The sequence below is a fragment of the Pangasianodon hypophthalmus genome, chromosome 8 (assembly GCF_027358585.1).
Source record: "Pangasianodon hypophthalmus isolate fPanHyp1 chromosome 8, fPanHyp1.pri, whole genome shotgun sequence".
NCBI classification, from domain to species: Eukaryota; Metazoa; Chordata; class Actinopteri; order Siluriformes; family Pangasiidae; genus Pangasianodon; species Pangasianodon hypophthalmus.
Window position 1 is genome coordinate 7,488,583 of NC_069717.1, and position 15,474 is coordinate 7,504,056.

At 37.0% G+C, this 15,474-nt stretch overlaps 1 protein-coding gene across 7 annotated transcripts; it reads right to left on the reverse strand.

Moving 5' to 3' along the window:
• Window positions 1–1,392: 1,392 nt before the first annotated feature.
• On the reverse strand, window positions 1,393–15,455 carry LOC113535262 (tumor necrosis factor receptor superfamily member 14). 7 transcript variants are annotated; one of them, XM_053236156.1, is made up of 11 exons: window positions 10,750–15,455; window positions 10,304–10,361; window positions 9,112–9,201; window positions 8,872–8,968; window positions 6,845–6,970; window positions 6,598–6,747; window positions 6,133–6,217; window positions 5,850–6,016; window positions 5,665–5,681; window positions 4,848–4,906; window positions 1,393–4,760 (listed from the first exon to the last, which is right to left on the reverse strand). In XM_053236156.1, the coding sequence occupies exons 4-11, from the start codon at window positions 8,909–8,911 to the stop codon at window positions 4,721–4,723; spliced, it is 684 nt and encodes a 227-aa protein (XP_053092131.1). In that variant the 5' UTR covers window positions 8,912–8,968; window positions 9,112–9,201; window positions 10,304–10,361; window positions 10,750–15,455; the 3' UTR covers window positions 1,393–4,720. The 7 variants fall into 7 exon arrangements, with proteins under 7 accessions (XP_053092131.1, XP_053092130.1, XP_034162341.1 ...); XM_053236155.1 differs by having other exon boundaries at window positions 8,872–8,973; XM_034306450.2 differs by lacking the exon at window positions 8,872–8,968.
• Between the last annotated feature and the right edge of the window lie 19 nt (window positions 15,456–15,474).

Genomic DNA, 15,474 nt, shown 5'->3' on the forward strand with positions numbered 1-15,474 from the left:
CCAGATGTAAATCCAATTGAGATGGTTTGGGATGAGTTGGACCGGAGAGTGAAGGAAAAGCAGCCAACAAGTACTCAACACCTCTGGGAACTCCTTCAAGATTGTTGGTAAACCATTTCAGGTGACTACTTCATGAGGCTGACCGAGAGAATGCCAAGAGTGTGCAAAGCTGTCATCAAAACGAAAGGTGGCTACTTTGAAGAATTGAAAATATAAAACATATTCTGGGTTATTTAACACATTTTTGTTTACTACATAATTCCATACGTGTTCTTTCATAGTTTGGATGCCTTCAGTATTAATATACAATGTTGAAAACATTAAAAATAAAGAAAAACCATTGAATAAGAAGGTGTGTCCAACTTTTGACTGGTACTGTACGTTATACTGTAGTTTCTAATTTCCACGTCTCTTTAGGAGGTTGTTTTAAACTGAGATAAACTCGTGCCTGCAGTGAAGGCGGTGTATCACGAATTACGGTCCCACTGTAGCAATTGCTTCTTAGAATAGTTCCTTAGAACAGGTTATCATGTCTTCGTAAAAGACATACTCTGTTTTAGTACATTTGAAATGTAAATTTAAGAGTTTTATCTCTTCAAAGAAAGACACAAACTAAGTTAACTTATACAGCTATGTAGAATACTGTAGTGATGTGTTGTTTGCGAACGAGTCGGCTCATTGAGCCAGTTCTTTCACGTAAACATTGAGAACCGACTCGCACATACTGGATATAGCTGTGTTTTTTGGAAGATCAACATCAGAGTTGTTCATCAGTGTGAATGGTGAGGTGTGTGTTTGACTCTCAGTGTTAGGAGTGAATGAATAACATTAATGCAAGAATGCTTATTTTTGTCAAGGCAGTAAAAATTTTTGTCAAGGCTTGCTGATTTAATTATTTAAACAGATTTCATAAAATTCATTGCAAAGTAATGTTACTATGTTCATTTGATGTTAGATTAAGATTTTATGAAACAATTTCAGCCATAATTAGGCAAAGAATAATAATCATGGATCATTACAAACTTTTGTTCAGGGAAAAAAAATGATAATGAGCTGTTTAAAGGGCTAAAGATTCGGCTCTTATTAATGAGCCGAACCAAATGATCCGACTCACTGAATAGCAACACACTAAGAACTTGTGTACAAGCCAGCAAACATAGAACAGTTCCCTAACATTAGCATTCGGCTCCCCTTTGCTTATCTGTCTGTCTGTCTGTCGACCATTTCATAACAAAAGTGATGTTAAATATATGCAAGGATTAAAAACACTACAAAGAGTGCTGTTATAGGAAAATAATCAACATCAGAGCAGTTACTGTTATCACCCTGAAGTTGATTATTTTCCAATAATAGCACATCCTGAAGTGTCTTATTTCTCTTATACCACAGCAATTTACCAACATAACAATTTTTAATTATTAAAGAACGTTTTGTTTTACATTTTATCCTTTAATTTTAATGCGTAACATCCACAGAACAAGTTAGTTCCTGTTATCTCCTGTTAAAGCTCAGAGCCCTGTCCTGCAGGCTTTCCCGTGTCATACTGTACACTCTTCACAAAAATGTTAAACAAACATTTCTTCAGACAAAACTTCAACACATCAATGATCACACATCTTTTTATATATATATACATTTTTGTTAAGTCCTGCAATACAGGTTCCTGTAGATGGTATAAAAAAGTATAAAACAGTAATGTATTAGAACAAGTGCATTAATATAAACTTATTTGCCTTGCTGCTGGAACTGTTATCAGAGCTGCTGTTATTAGAAAAATAATCAACACCTTCCAACCAATCAGAATCAAACATTCAACAGCACTGTGATGAGAAAAAGAAAAAAAAAAAAAAAAAAGAAAAGAAAATTAAAAGAGTACTTGAATTGCTCTTTACTCTTTTTATACAACACAGTAAAAAAGTTGTAAGTAATTTACAGAAATCAATAAAAGAAAAAGGCATTTGGATTTGACTGGTTTTGGCTACATCACCTAAATTGGGTTCAGTGTTCATGGTCATGCCAATGTTGATGCTTATGTTAGCAAGTACCACAAATAAATAATGACAAATTCAAATACAAAACCACTTGGCCCCCAGTTTGGTCACTGATGTCTGATTTCAGAAAGTAGGCTTATTTACCAACACAACAGATCTATAAACATGTGTAATTATGTAAAATGTAAGACAAACAAACTCTTTGTCTATTTTAAACCTTTGTTTTGCTGTTCAGGCCCCCTGATCTTTAAAAATGTATGCAATATAGGCTAAAATAGATATAAGTGCAATCAGACTTTGCCATTGATTTTCCTGCTGATGGATGTAGTTTACTATTGCCATACGAGTCGTAGATTACATTAAATTACAGTGAACTCAATATTACTGTTTTTGTTTTTTTTTCATTTTTAGTATCAAATGGAGTAGAATTTTTTGCATTTCTTTTACAGTACTGATTGTACTGTAGCTGGCTAGCACATGAATGTTAACTCAGTAATGACTGCTTAGACCTTTAGGCCTTTCTATGTTTGCAGCATTGTCTTTAAATGGTTCTCTTTCTGAAGCGCCATACATGAACTTTGTTCACGCCACACTGAAGCTGCTGGATTTCTAGACGTTCAGTATGTAATTCGTAGTGATGCATAATAACATTTCCAGTGTGTTCCATGGGAACAGGCTTACATAAGAGCGGTAAAATAGTGCAGGTGTTTTAGGAAGACTATCGTTTTGACATTATTCCCAGGCTAAAAGTACACAATACCTCATTGTTATGTGAATATGTCACATGAACAATTGCTAATACGTTTACATTAACATGTAACTACATTATAAGGTGCAATAGGATTTCCCAGATTAACATACAATGATCTACAGAAAAGTTGCACACAAAAATGCTGCTGGAAATAACATTTACAAAAAATCTTAGATTGGAAGTATATGTACATTCATATAACATACAAGTTAAATGAATGTACATATATAGTCAGTGTAAAAAGTCAGATTTATTGCTTGTTTCAACAAAAGAGCTTTTCACACTGTGCTTAACCCCATGTTATCGTCGTTCTAAACCCCGCTTTTAACCCCGAGTAGAGGAACATTCCACACTTGTGATTTAGAAGCGGGGTTAGCACCGCTTTTGCAGTGTTAACCCCACATTGTGCCAAACGTGTACAGTGTGACACGATGCAGTGTTAGACTGTTGCTAAGCATCTAGCCGTAACAGACACCCAATCAGAAATTGAACTATTCGTTAAATGTTAATGCCTCCCAGGGATTTATTACTTTGCATGGATCACTCACTTCAGCTAAACGAAAAAAGTACTGGGATAAACTTAACAATAGTTCACATTTTTGAGATGAACATTAAAAAAAATGCACTAGCTACTTTACTTTTTTTCATCCACAATATCTTCCCCCTTAAATCGATGTATCATTTGGTCTATTTCTAAGCAGTTTAATCAATGTTAGAAGTAGTCTACCTGCTGAACCTCCATAATTTCTGAGATGAGGACAGAGCAGTAAACAATGATGCGACTGTACAAGTAAACACAAGTCTCTCCAAGCTTAAAAGGAATTAAAAAAATATTAATATAATTTGCTCCTCTGTGTTTTCTTTCTTTTGCCTTTTTGTCTTTGATGCGAAAGCACGAGACAAGCTGTCACTTAAACCGGTCGCGTGTTGTATTTATCCAGTCATGGTTGTTGTATTTATCCAGTCATGGTAAGAATGTTAACCCAGGGTTTAGGAATGTACAGTGTGAAATGTCAGATTATGAATCCTCAGGATTAATTGTTAACCCTGAGTAAAGTATGAGCAATGTGAAATGTGAAAGCGGATAACCCAGGACTCTGTTTACCCGGGGTTTAGAATGACCCAGTGTTAACTATTTCAAGTGGGAAAAGCCCTAAAGAATCCCAGATCTAAAATTAGTGTTATACGAAAGGTGGTTCTTATGCAATCGCAATGGGCAATATTTAAGAGTTCGTGACAAAAATTTAGACACTTGTGTTCTCTTAGGGCATGAACATAAAAGTTTGGAAAATGCACGTGATACAAGAGCAAACCATAATAATGTTAGAAATCAAGCCCAAAGAGATACAGTTTAACTCACAATATTGAAGTAGAGGAAAATCAAATACTTTTCAAAAATTAATTACAAATTACAATTTAAAAGGTGTGATTGCATAAATGGAAAAAAAAGTGAAACTCTAAACTAGTACTGAACCCTAAATTGGTTAGATGTAACCAGTTTCCAGCAGAAGTCACATAATTAGCAGAATAGAGTGAAGCTGAGTTAAATTATTACATGATCTTCATGTTCCAGGAACAGACAACATACCTAAACAATACAAATCATGAAGATGCAGGAACTATCAAAAAAAAAAAGTGTAGGACAAAGTTCTGTAAAAGTACCAATCAGGGTGTAGTTATAAAAAATATCCTAAACTTTGAATGTCCCGTGGAGCACCATTAAATCCATTAACACAAAATGGAAAGAATACGGCACAATCCCGCTCTGCCGAGAAGAGAGTCAGTGATCAGTAAAGAGGGCATTAACCAGAGAAGCCTCTCAAAAAAAATCACCTGTCACTTTTTTGGGTTTCCAAATCAAAAAAAGGGTCTATTTCTCCTTTTGTAGAGCTGTTGGTTTGGTAAGAAACACACTGAAATAAATCCTTGTGGATCAATTCACCATGTTTTCACATGCACGGTGTGTTCCTTGTTACAATCAGGTTACAGCTAGTGAATCTGTTTCCTGATCTTCTTCCCTAAAGGAAAGAAATAACGTTTAGGTTCTACAGTATGAACCAGCTTTCATTATGCATTCATGATGAAACAGTAGGGGCAGCTCTTACAGTTTACTGGATGATGGTGCGCATACTGAAAGCTGAGGAGCTGTTTCCTCTACAGTCCTCTGTAAGCACAAAAAGAAACAGTATTAAGAGATCTACAAAGGAAAACGATTCATCTGACTGATATATATATAACCAGCACAAATCCAATAAAAAAACTCCAACTTTAGTGGAGAGTAAAGATGGATGCAACATCAGCATAATCCAATTATAATAAATGAACAGAATCACGGTTTGGTTTCAATAATTTCACACTACAGTCTAAATTCATCAGCTTTAACTGTTCATTCATTACTGAGTTGAATAAGCTGTGATAGAACAAGGAAATCACCAAAAACTGCATTTCTGTGTCCTTCCAAAAAAAAACATTTAATTCGACACTACTGTGTTGACTGTCATTTATATTATCACGAATTTAAAAAGAAATATAAAAGGGAAGAAAAGTAAAGAAAAGTTAATTAAAGCATGTTAAAAATTGCTAAAGATCATACATATTATTTCAGACAAAGTATTTTTTTTATAACATGAATTTTACAGATATTAAATGCATCAAAAAGGATGTATGGACCCTGTGGCTTATTTCTGTTTACAGTCAATAGAAAATGAAAAACAAAAGTGTCTGAGAACACATCCAGGATCAAGCAGTAGTTCTGATGAAAAAAGAACTGCTAATAGACATTGCACAGTATTGCTTCAGTATTGCAAGAATCAAAACTCTTTTATTTAAACTAACATTTTTGTTCTCCTTATCAATAAGGAAAAACAAATGGTAAATGTAATAAGACATTACTGATTAAAAGCATTAAAAGTAAGCACTTACATTTAATGTTGTGCTACCTGCAAAACAAAACAAGAAGAGTGTCAAATATTAATATAAACCAAGCACTTGTTACAATCTAGTTAAGAATATTATAGTATATTGATGCATTAGGTATTTGACCACATGCCACATTTGCAAACATTTGCATTGTTTGAAATAGAAATAAAAAACTGAACACAACTCACTTTGGTTTGCTTGGTCGTGCGTCAAATATAAAACCATAACTGACAGTAAAAGAACTATAGCCATGAGAACAGATGCTAGGAGAACATATCTCTTCCTTCTCGGTTTGCATTTAACATCTGTAATGGAAGTGCCTTCTTGGTCCTCAATCTCATTACTGAGTGAACAGCTTGATTAAAGAAAAAATGGAAACTTTCACACAAAGAAAAACACTCTGGCTGAAAGGTAAAGAATGCAACATGCAAACAAAAATATCATAGCTTACATGACAAATAAATGACTTACTCAGTCCATTTAGAACAGGTCACACCTTCAGGAGAATAAAATCCTTGTGGACAGGGCTCACAAACTGTATCTGAGGCCTTAGTGCCTGTAAATAAATAGTGAAACATCAAAAACACTTCATCCTCACAGTGCACATTCACCAGTTATATACATAACATTTTTACAAAAGGACCATTCATCTATGTTTATAAGGATGCAGTGTTTAACAATCTTTAACCTTATGACAGTTTTGTTGTGTTTGTAGTGTTTTAGGCGAAAAAACAATGTCCAGAGTCCTGTTTTTCTTTTTAATGCAATGATGCAGGTATTTCTTTTACCTAACTTCCTTTATTAAGATTATTTGTTGTTATTGATTCATCTTCATAAACATGCCATTTTTATTAGGGATTTAAGTGTCTTGTTCAAAAGCACTAACCTTTTCAGCGTGACAGTGATCAGAGGAAGGACTGAGGCTTTAGCACCCACCTGGAGTTTTTATTTGTTGCCCTGGTTTACATTTACTGTGTTTCATTGCATGAGAGCATTCTCCTTCAAAGTAATGCATGCAATAATATCCATCCAAGACCTCACAGACTGTATTCTTTATTGTGGTACAGTCTTGTAAAATATAAAGGCCTAGAAACAGAACATCATATTAGAAAATCCTCAGATTAAGATGACTGAAACAAGAATTAAATATATAAGACATACCAATAGGCAGAATGATATTTACCTGTGTCACAGGTTTTACATGGAAAACAGCTGGGTAAGCCATTAGGCTCATTCATGAATGTTCCTTTAGAACAAGGTTTGCATGTTGTACTGTAATCACCACTGCAGTCTTTGAAAACCACCGACCCTGCAGAACACAGAGATAATATTAACTGATAAAAAATGAGAGGACAAATACAGTCAGGTCCATAAGTATTTGGACAGTGACACAATTTTCTTAATTTTGCCTCTGTACACCACCACAATGGATTTGAAATGAAGCAATCAAGATGGGATTGAAGCATAAACTTTCAGCTTTAATTCAAGGGGTTTAACAAAAAATATTGCATTAACTGTTTAGGAATTACAGCCGTTTTTTTAGAGTCCCTCTATTTTCACAGGCTCAAAAGTAAATGGACAAACTTACATAATTATAAATATAAAGCTAATTTTAATACTTGGATGCAAATACTTTGCAGTCAATGACTGCCTGAAGTCTGGAACCCACAGACATCATATGCTGAGTTTCCTCCCTCGAGATGTTTGTCAGGCCTTTACTGCAGCCGCCTTCAGGTGTCGCTTGTGTGCGAGTCTTTCTGCCTTCAGATTTGTCTTCAGTAAGTGGAAAGCATGCTCAGTTGGGTTGAGGTCGGGTGACTGACTCAGCCATTTAAGAACATTCAATTTATTTGCCTTAGGAAGCTCTTGAGTTGCTTTCACGGTACGTTTTGGGTCATTATCCATCTGTACTGCAAAGTGCTGTCCTATCAGTTTTGCAGCATTTGACTCAATCTGAGCAGAAAGTATAGCTCTATATACTTCAGAATTCATCCTGCTACTTCTATCAGCAGTCACATCATCAATAAACACCAGTCACCCAGTTCCATTGGCAGCCATACTTGCCCATGCCATAACACTCCCTCTACATGTTGGACAGATGATGTGGTATGCTTTGGATCATGAGCCCTTCCTTTCCTTCTCCATACTCTTCTCTTCCCATCATTCTAGTAATCTTACTTAATCTTACATGAGAACTGGTCAGGCTTTTTTGGAGGTTTCTAGCAAAGTCTAATCTGGCCTTTCTGCTCTTGAGTGTTAACAGTGGTTAACCCTCTGTATTTACACTCATGAAGGCATCATTCGATTGTAGACTTTGACAATGATACGTCTACCTCCTCCAGTGTGTTCTTGACTTGGCTAGGCTAGATGTTGTGAAGGAGTTTTTCTTCACCAAGGACAGAATACTGCAATCGTCCACTTTAGCTGCCTTTTGGCGTTGCTGAGCTCACCAGTGCATGCCTTCTTTTTAAGAATGTACCACATTGATGATTTGGCCATTCCTAAAGTTTCTGCTATCTCTCTGATAGGTTTGTATTGTTTTTTCAGCCTAATGATGGCCTCCTTCACCTGCATCCACACCTCTCTGGACGACATATTGAGAGCTAGCAAATACAAATTCTGGACCACATATTCCCATGAACAGCTAGCAAATACAAATTCAACACTTGGAATTAACTACAGACCTTTTATCTCCTTAATCTGTCATGAAATAAAGAGGACACAGGCCACCCCAAATTGTGTCACTGTCCAAATACGTATGGACCTGACTGTATGTGAAAGAGTTCACCATAAAAAAAATCTTCATAAAATCATCTTCATAAGAGCTTCTTTAAAGAGCTCCTAGCATGAGTTCAGCCAAATATCAGCAAAAACATGATTTTACTTTATCTACATCATCTAATCTACATCATGTAATATGGTGAAAAAAATGGAAGATAAATCACTAAAGAGAAACATTATTACATTTCAAATGAAACTGAATATTAAACAAAATAGTATTTTCAGTAAAGACATTCAAATTGAAAAATCATCAGACCTGGATAACCTCAATTATTATTATTATTTTATTTATTTTATTATTTTTTTTCAGTGGTAGCATAGTGACATAGCTTTGTTACTTTACAGCTCTGCATGTCTGGGATCTCCAGTTTCCGCCCACTGTCCAAAACCATGTTGGTATTTGGATTAGCGACTCTAAATTGCCCCTACGTGTAAATGTCCGATGCCCTGCGATGGACTGACATCCCATCCAGGGTGTATACCTGTCCTACACCCAGTGCTCTTGGTATAGGCTCCGGCTCCAACGCTACCCTGACCAGGATAAAGCAGTTACTGACGATGAATGAATTAATTTTACTGGCTAATAACTTTATACCTATCATTCAGCTAGGTTTTACTTTCTACTACTTAATGACTTGTTTCAATTACTAAAGTTTCACCACGTCATACCTATATTACACATAGGACAACATTCTCCAGCTGCTGATAGATATTCACTTTGCCCACATCTGGCTCCATATGTGAGGACAGCATGAACACCTGTTTGGAGACAAAACAAATAGTTTTTTTAAATGTATGTATATAATTTCCAAGCTTGTAAAAGTTGGAATGATGATTTAATTCCAGATACAAACATTAGCTACAGTTACACATATGGAGACCTCTTCTATGTAAATTTATTTACTTTTCATATTACTTAAACTCTTGACTACAAAAGGAACCTACACAAGTAATATGTTTTTAAAAAATGTAACAAACAAGATCTGAAACTCTTATTGTGATTAGTGTGATCTCACCAGTGTATCTAGTAGTAAGCCGACGTAAAACACAAGTTATGTGTTGTGACCTCTATCTGAACCAGGAGCAAGGCTTAATTGATTGACAAGCTGTCGAAAAGCACCATTGTGCATACACTCACAACCAACCAGATAGAGAAAAGCTTATCGAGGTTACCTCCGTTGGTTACTTGGTACAAATTCTTAATATCATGGTGTTGTACATTTTGGTGTTTAGATGATGTTTAGATGGGAAATCTGTTATAGGGCAAACTTCTTTAACTCTAGTCATGGGTATTGCACAGTTCAGTGATTTCACTGCTCTAACACACGATTTCAACAACAGCGTGCTTAGTATTCAGGTGACTTAACATTTCATAGATGCCAATGACTGGAGAAAATGATTATTACAAAAGGAGGGCATAGTGGTGCAGTGCATAGGGTTGGCACATCACAGCTCCAGGTTCCCAGGTTCGATCTTGAGCTCTTGGTACAGGCTGTGTACAGTGTCTGTGCATGCACTCCCCATGTATGTGTGTTTGTACCTCTCACCTCCAGAAAACATACCAATAGGTGGACTGGCTACTCTAAAGTGCCCTAGGTATGTATGTGTGTGCTTAGTGCCGTGTAATTATATGGCGTCCTGTCCAGGGCATGAGGCAGGAATACGCCTAGTGTTCCCGGGATAGGGTCCGGATCTACCATGACCCTAACCAAGACAAAGCAGTTCCTTAAGATGAATGGGTTAAGTAAGGAATAATACACGGCTATGTGTGCATTATATGATTTTAATGCACGGTGTGGAGACAAAGAATCACTGTATGCGAATCACTCCGTGGAGAGCATCAAAATCGTGTAATGCACACCTAGCTGTGGATTATCCCGCTTATACCATGGTCACCTGCCAGCGTTGTCACTGAATGTCTGGAGAGAGAGGGGGAGAGAGAAAAAGAGTAAAGGAGGGAGACTGTGCAGTGATTAAACTGACTGGAACTACTTGTGCATTCAGCGGTTTGATGGCACACCTTCCAGCCAATCAGATTCGAGTATTCAGACCGACCATGATATAATGCATGAATATATGTAGATATTTAGATATGTAAACACTTAAACTGAAACTACGCTCATATCTGTACTGTACACATTTTCTCGCTTTAAAACTAAACAGATTTGGGGTTTGTCTTTTGCGTTAAATTGAACGTTAGTACAATTTACTAGTTCGTATAAAGATAAAGTAATGAATTTATACTCAGTGTTCAGAGTAAAGAGCAGCTGTAATGCGGACCTTGAGCAGGTCACACAACCTGCTTACCGAATATGAACAAACGAAGGGTCAGAAACGTGGATTTCATGATTTTATCATGACACAGAGTTAGACCAGTGCAGCAGAACTGGGTGATAGCAGTATGGACAGCGTCGTTTCTTGAGCACTGCCATTTCACCCTCCTTTCACTTTGTTGTCCTCCATTTTCTTCTGTAGTCGAGTTGAATGTTTTTCAGTAGAAAGGTGCCTTATTCTTTCAGTCAGTGTCGCGACCGACGGAATATTACCTCAAGAACAAGTCCAATTACTATACTTTTTTTTATTTTTTACATACTTTAGATTTAACCAGAAACACCGTAAATTATTATCCACAAAAATGGCTGCCGTTGTTGTTGGGGGTTCCGCTTCTTCTTCTTCTTCTTCTTCTTTGAGGTTTAACGGCAGCTTGCATCCAAGAGCGTTGCATTACCGCCATCTTCTGGATAATTCTCCTGCGATGTTACTCCAGTTTATTTCCTCCAGCTTGTTTTCCGCGATCATATTCTCCTCATCAAACCCGTACTAATTAAGAAATTACATATATTTTTCCTGCCTTGTCTAATCACACCACTTTGCAGAATATATTTTATACCTGCCCCTGCCAACCCATCTCTTCTTAATTCTTCCGTCATATTTCTCCTCTGTTCTTCATATCTTCTGTAAAAGTACATGTTCTATGGTTTCTAATGTCTGACAATACTCAAAAAACTTACTGTGTTACTGTGTCCTATTCTTAATCTTGTCATCATTATTTCTTCTCTCCTAGCCCCTCCCCAGTTCCTCACTGTACCAACTTTGTTTTGAATGGCATACAAATGTCTTCCTTTAGCTTCCCTGTCCCACTGACATTGCCATTTCCTCATGGCTTCTTTCCAAACTATACTTTTCCCTTCAGATTTTGACATCTTTATATTTACTTCAATATTCTCTTTTTTAATTGCTTGTTTAGCTAATTTATCCACTCTCTCATTGCCCAGAATGCCTATATGAGCTGGGGTCCAGATCAGTTGAATCTCATTACATTTTTCCTTTACTCTTGTATATGTTGCCAATGTTGCATATAACAAGTCCTGATGGCTATTAGACATACCTGTCCTGAGGCTGTACAGCGCTGACAATGAATCACTTCCAATTAAAACTTTACTTATTTTGTCCTCCTTTCCAATCCATTCTAATGCCATCATGATAACATATAACTCAACTGTACACACATTCAGATCATTCGTGGTTCGTTTGCTCACCTCCTTGATTAACTCTAAAAAATGCTGATCCAGTCCTTCCTGTTTCAGGATCTTTCGACCCATCTGTATAAATCTGAATATAATCTCTGTATTTGTCATCCACATATCTGTATAATTCAGTTACAAGGTCTGCACTATTGTTTATTGTTTTGATTGTTTTAGCCTGTATTATATCAAGTCTCGCAAGTACAGATTTGGCTGCTGATCCATACACCACACTCCCATAATCTATCCTTGACTTTATTAAACTTACATATATATTTCAGTGATTGCTAATCCGCTCCCCATTCTAACCCTGATACACATCTCATTGTATTTATTACTTTTTTACATTTATTCTCCACATTCCTTATATGTTCTACCAATGTCAACCTTGGATCAAAATGTACTCCTAGAAAACAAAATTTATTAACTCTCTCCAACTTACTTCCATATAGTTTTAGATTAAAGCCTTCATTGATCTTCCTCCTTGTAAAAAACATTACTTTAGTTTTTTCAACAGAAAATTTAAAACCCCATTTTATTCCCCACTTCTTAACCTGCTGTATACCATCTTGCACTTTCTTAACTATATGTTCTACATTTCTTCCTCTTTTCCATATTGCTCCATCATCCGCAAATAGGGATCTTCCCATGCCCGCTGGTACATTTACATATATATCATTACTGAGAATAATGTGGGACTTATTACACTCCCCTGGGGCGTTCCATTCTCTGCTGCATGCTTGCTTGACAAATCTGCTCCTATTTTAACCTGTATTGTTCTTCCTTTCAAGAAATCTTTAATCCAGTTAAAAATTCTTCCTCTAACTCCCATTCTATACAACGTAATCATCAACCCCTCTCTCCATAGCATGTAATATGCTTTTTCAACATCAAAAAATACTGCTACTAACATCTCTTTATTTATTTGAGCTTTTCTTATTTCATCTTCCAAACATACCACTGCATCCATAGTACCCCTTCCTTTAAAACATATATTATGTTTTTCCATAATATACATTAATCTCTCATTTACCATTCTTTCCATTATCTTACAGATATGAGAAGTCAGGGCAATGGGTCTATAATGGGTTTATTTGTTGGCTTACTAAAATGGGTCTATTTGTTGGCTTACTAGCATCTTTCCCAGGTTTTCTTATTGGAACAATAACTGCTTCCTTCCAGCTCTTTGGCACTCTTCCTTCTTCCCGCACTTTATTGTATAGCATCAATAACTTCCTCTTCCCCTCCTCACTTAACTGCTTCAACATGCTATAACATACTTCATCTTTCCCTGGTGCAGTCTTCCCAGTTTTTGCCAATGCTCTCCTTAATTCTCCCATGTTAAATCACTTCCTACTGTTCCTTCTTTATACACACTCCAACTACATATTGCTGCCATACTACTGGACACCAGTGTAAGATCAAGTGCAGACTCTCTTCCAGTATTAACCTCTATCCTTGTTTTAGTTCCATCATTTAGACATACTAAGTTTTTCTCCTCTAAGAGCTCTTCCATCACTTGCCCATTAATATCCACTTTTTCACCTCCCCACAATGTATTATGCGCATTGAAGTCCCCACACCATACAGTATTACTGCTATCTTGTCCCTCTATTTCCTCAAGCTGGCTTAATTGCATTCTTCTACATGGATTATAATAATTTATGACTACAAATTTCTTCCCCACACCCCATACTTCCACTACTACATATTCATGTTCACTCCCTATGCCTAACACCCTATGTGGGATCCCCTGTTTCACAAATGTAACACAACCCCCTCCACCATCATTTACCCTATCTTGTCTTATTGCTACATATCCATATATAACAAAATCCAGATTAGGCTTTAGCCAGGATTCCTGAACACTATGTCTGGCTTTTCTCTCCTACTCGCAATAAACTGCTTAAAATCTTGTCCATTTGCAACCAGGCTTCTTGCATTCCATTGAAGGATTAACATTACTAAAATTATTAACCCACACATGTTGTCTCTTGACTCGTCTGTACACTTAGTTCATCCCTCACATCTTCCCATTTCAAACCTGCCATATCTAGATGATGTATTGCTGCTTTTACAATAATCTGAATTCTTTCCGTTTTAGATCTAATTTCAGCTGTAGCGTTTATCACTCCTGCTATAAATGTCACCAATTTCTTCTTCTCCTCCCATTGATCCTTCTGCTCTTGTTGAACTTCTCTTGGCCCCCTATTCATATATTCCCTCTTCTGACTCTCCTTTTCTCTTTCAGGTCTTTTAACAGCCTCAGAATAAGAAATGTTTTCCTTCACTCTTATCTGTTGCACTTTCACTTCTTTTTTCATCACTTCACATCCCCAAAATGCGACACTGTGATTCCCTCCACAACTGCAACACTTTGGCCTCACTTCTTCCCCACACTTTCCATAATCATGATCCCCACTGCACCTGGCACACCTTCTTTTTCCTTTACATACCTTAGCCACATGTCCAAATTCTTGGCATTTATAACATCTCATTGGCTTAGGAATGTATTCCCTTATGCTATATCTCATGAATCCATAATATACCTCTTTTGGCACATCCTTTGACTCAAACTCAACCAAAACAGATTCTGTTTCTATTTTTTTCAATTCCCCTTGTCATTCTTACGACACTTTTAACTGAACTGTTTCGTACCCTCATGTTCTCCACTAGTCATATTCACAGTAAGCGGAATTCCATATATCACCCCCTTACTACCACCCGTTCTTCTCTCTCCCACTCTTATTACTTTGTCTACTTTAATTTTTCCAATGCACCTCATTTATCTGCCCCTCGTTATTACATCCTGTAAGTAGATTTCCATCTCCCAATATTCTTGCATATTTCATTTCTCCTAGTTGCCCTCTTATTATTTTTGTTAACTTAAGTGGATCCATTCTCTTAACTCCCCCCTCTCCTTCAAATCGTTCCACTACATTAAACAGTCTTGCTTTAAGACCCTCTCCTTCATCATCTCTTCCTTCACTTTTCGTACCAGTTGAGCTAGCCCCATTTTTTTTCTTTCTCTTACGACTTGTCCCTTTCTTAACTCCTTTCTCCCTCCCTACTTCCTCCCAATCACTTTCTCTCCTCTCATCACTACCATTCTCTTCTTGCTCACTATATTCCATACCATCCACACTCCTCCCCGCCATTTTGTTAAAGTTGATAGGATGTAGCCGACGAAGAAGCAGTGGGGCAACACTGCTACCGGACCTATACAGGCCGTCGGCCGATGCTCCCCACACCACCCCCCAATCGACTCACCACCAACTCTCACTTCATATTCCAGTCAGTCTTATGTCCACAGGTCTTTGTATTCAAATTGCCAACTCAAAGACTCCTATACGGTTTTCCGATGTCAACAACGCTGTTTGAAACTCCCGCCGCTCTGTCACCCAGCTGACGTGCTCCAGAGACTCCCCTGATCCTCTGTCCACAGCCAACAACCTGTTGTTGGTTTTATTGTCCGCGTAGTCATATAACCTGTTCCGGGGAGGGACAG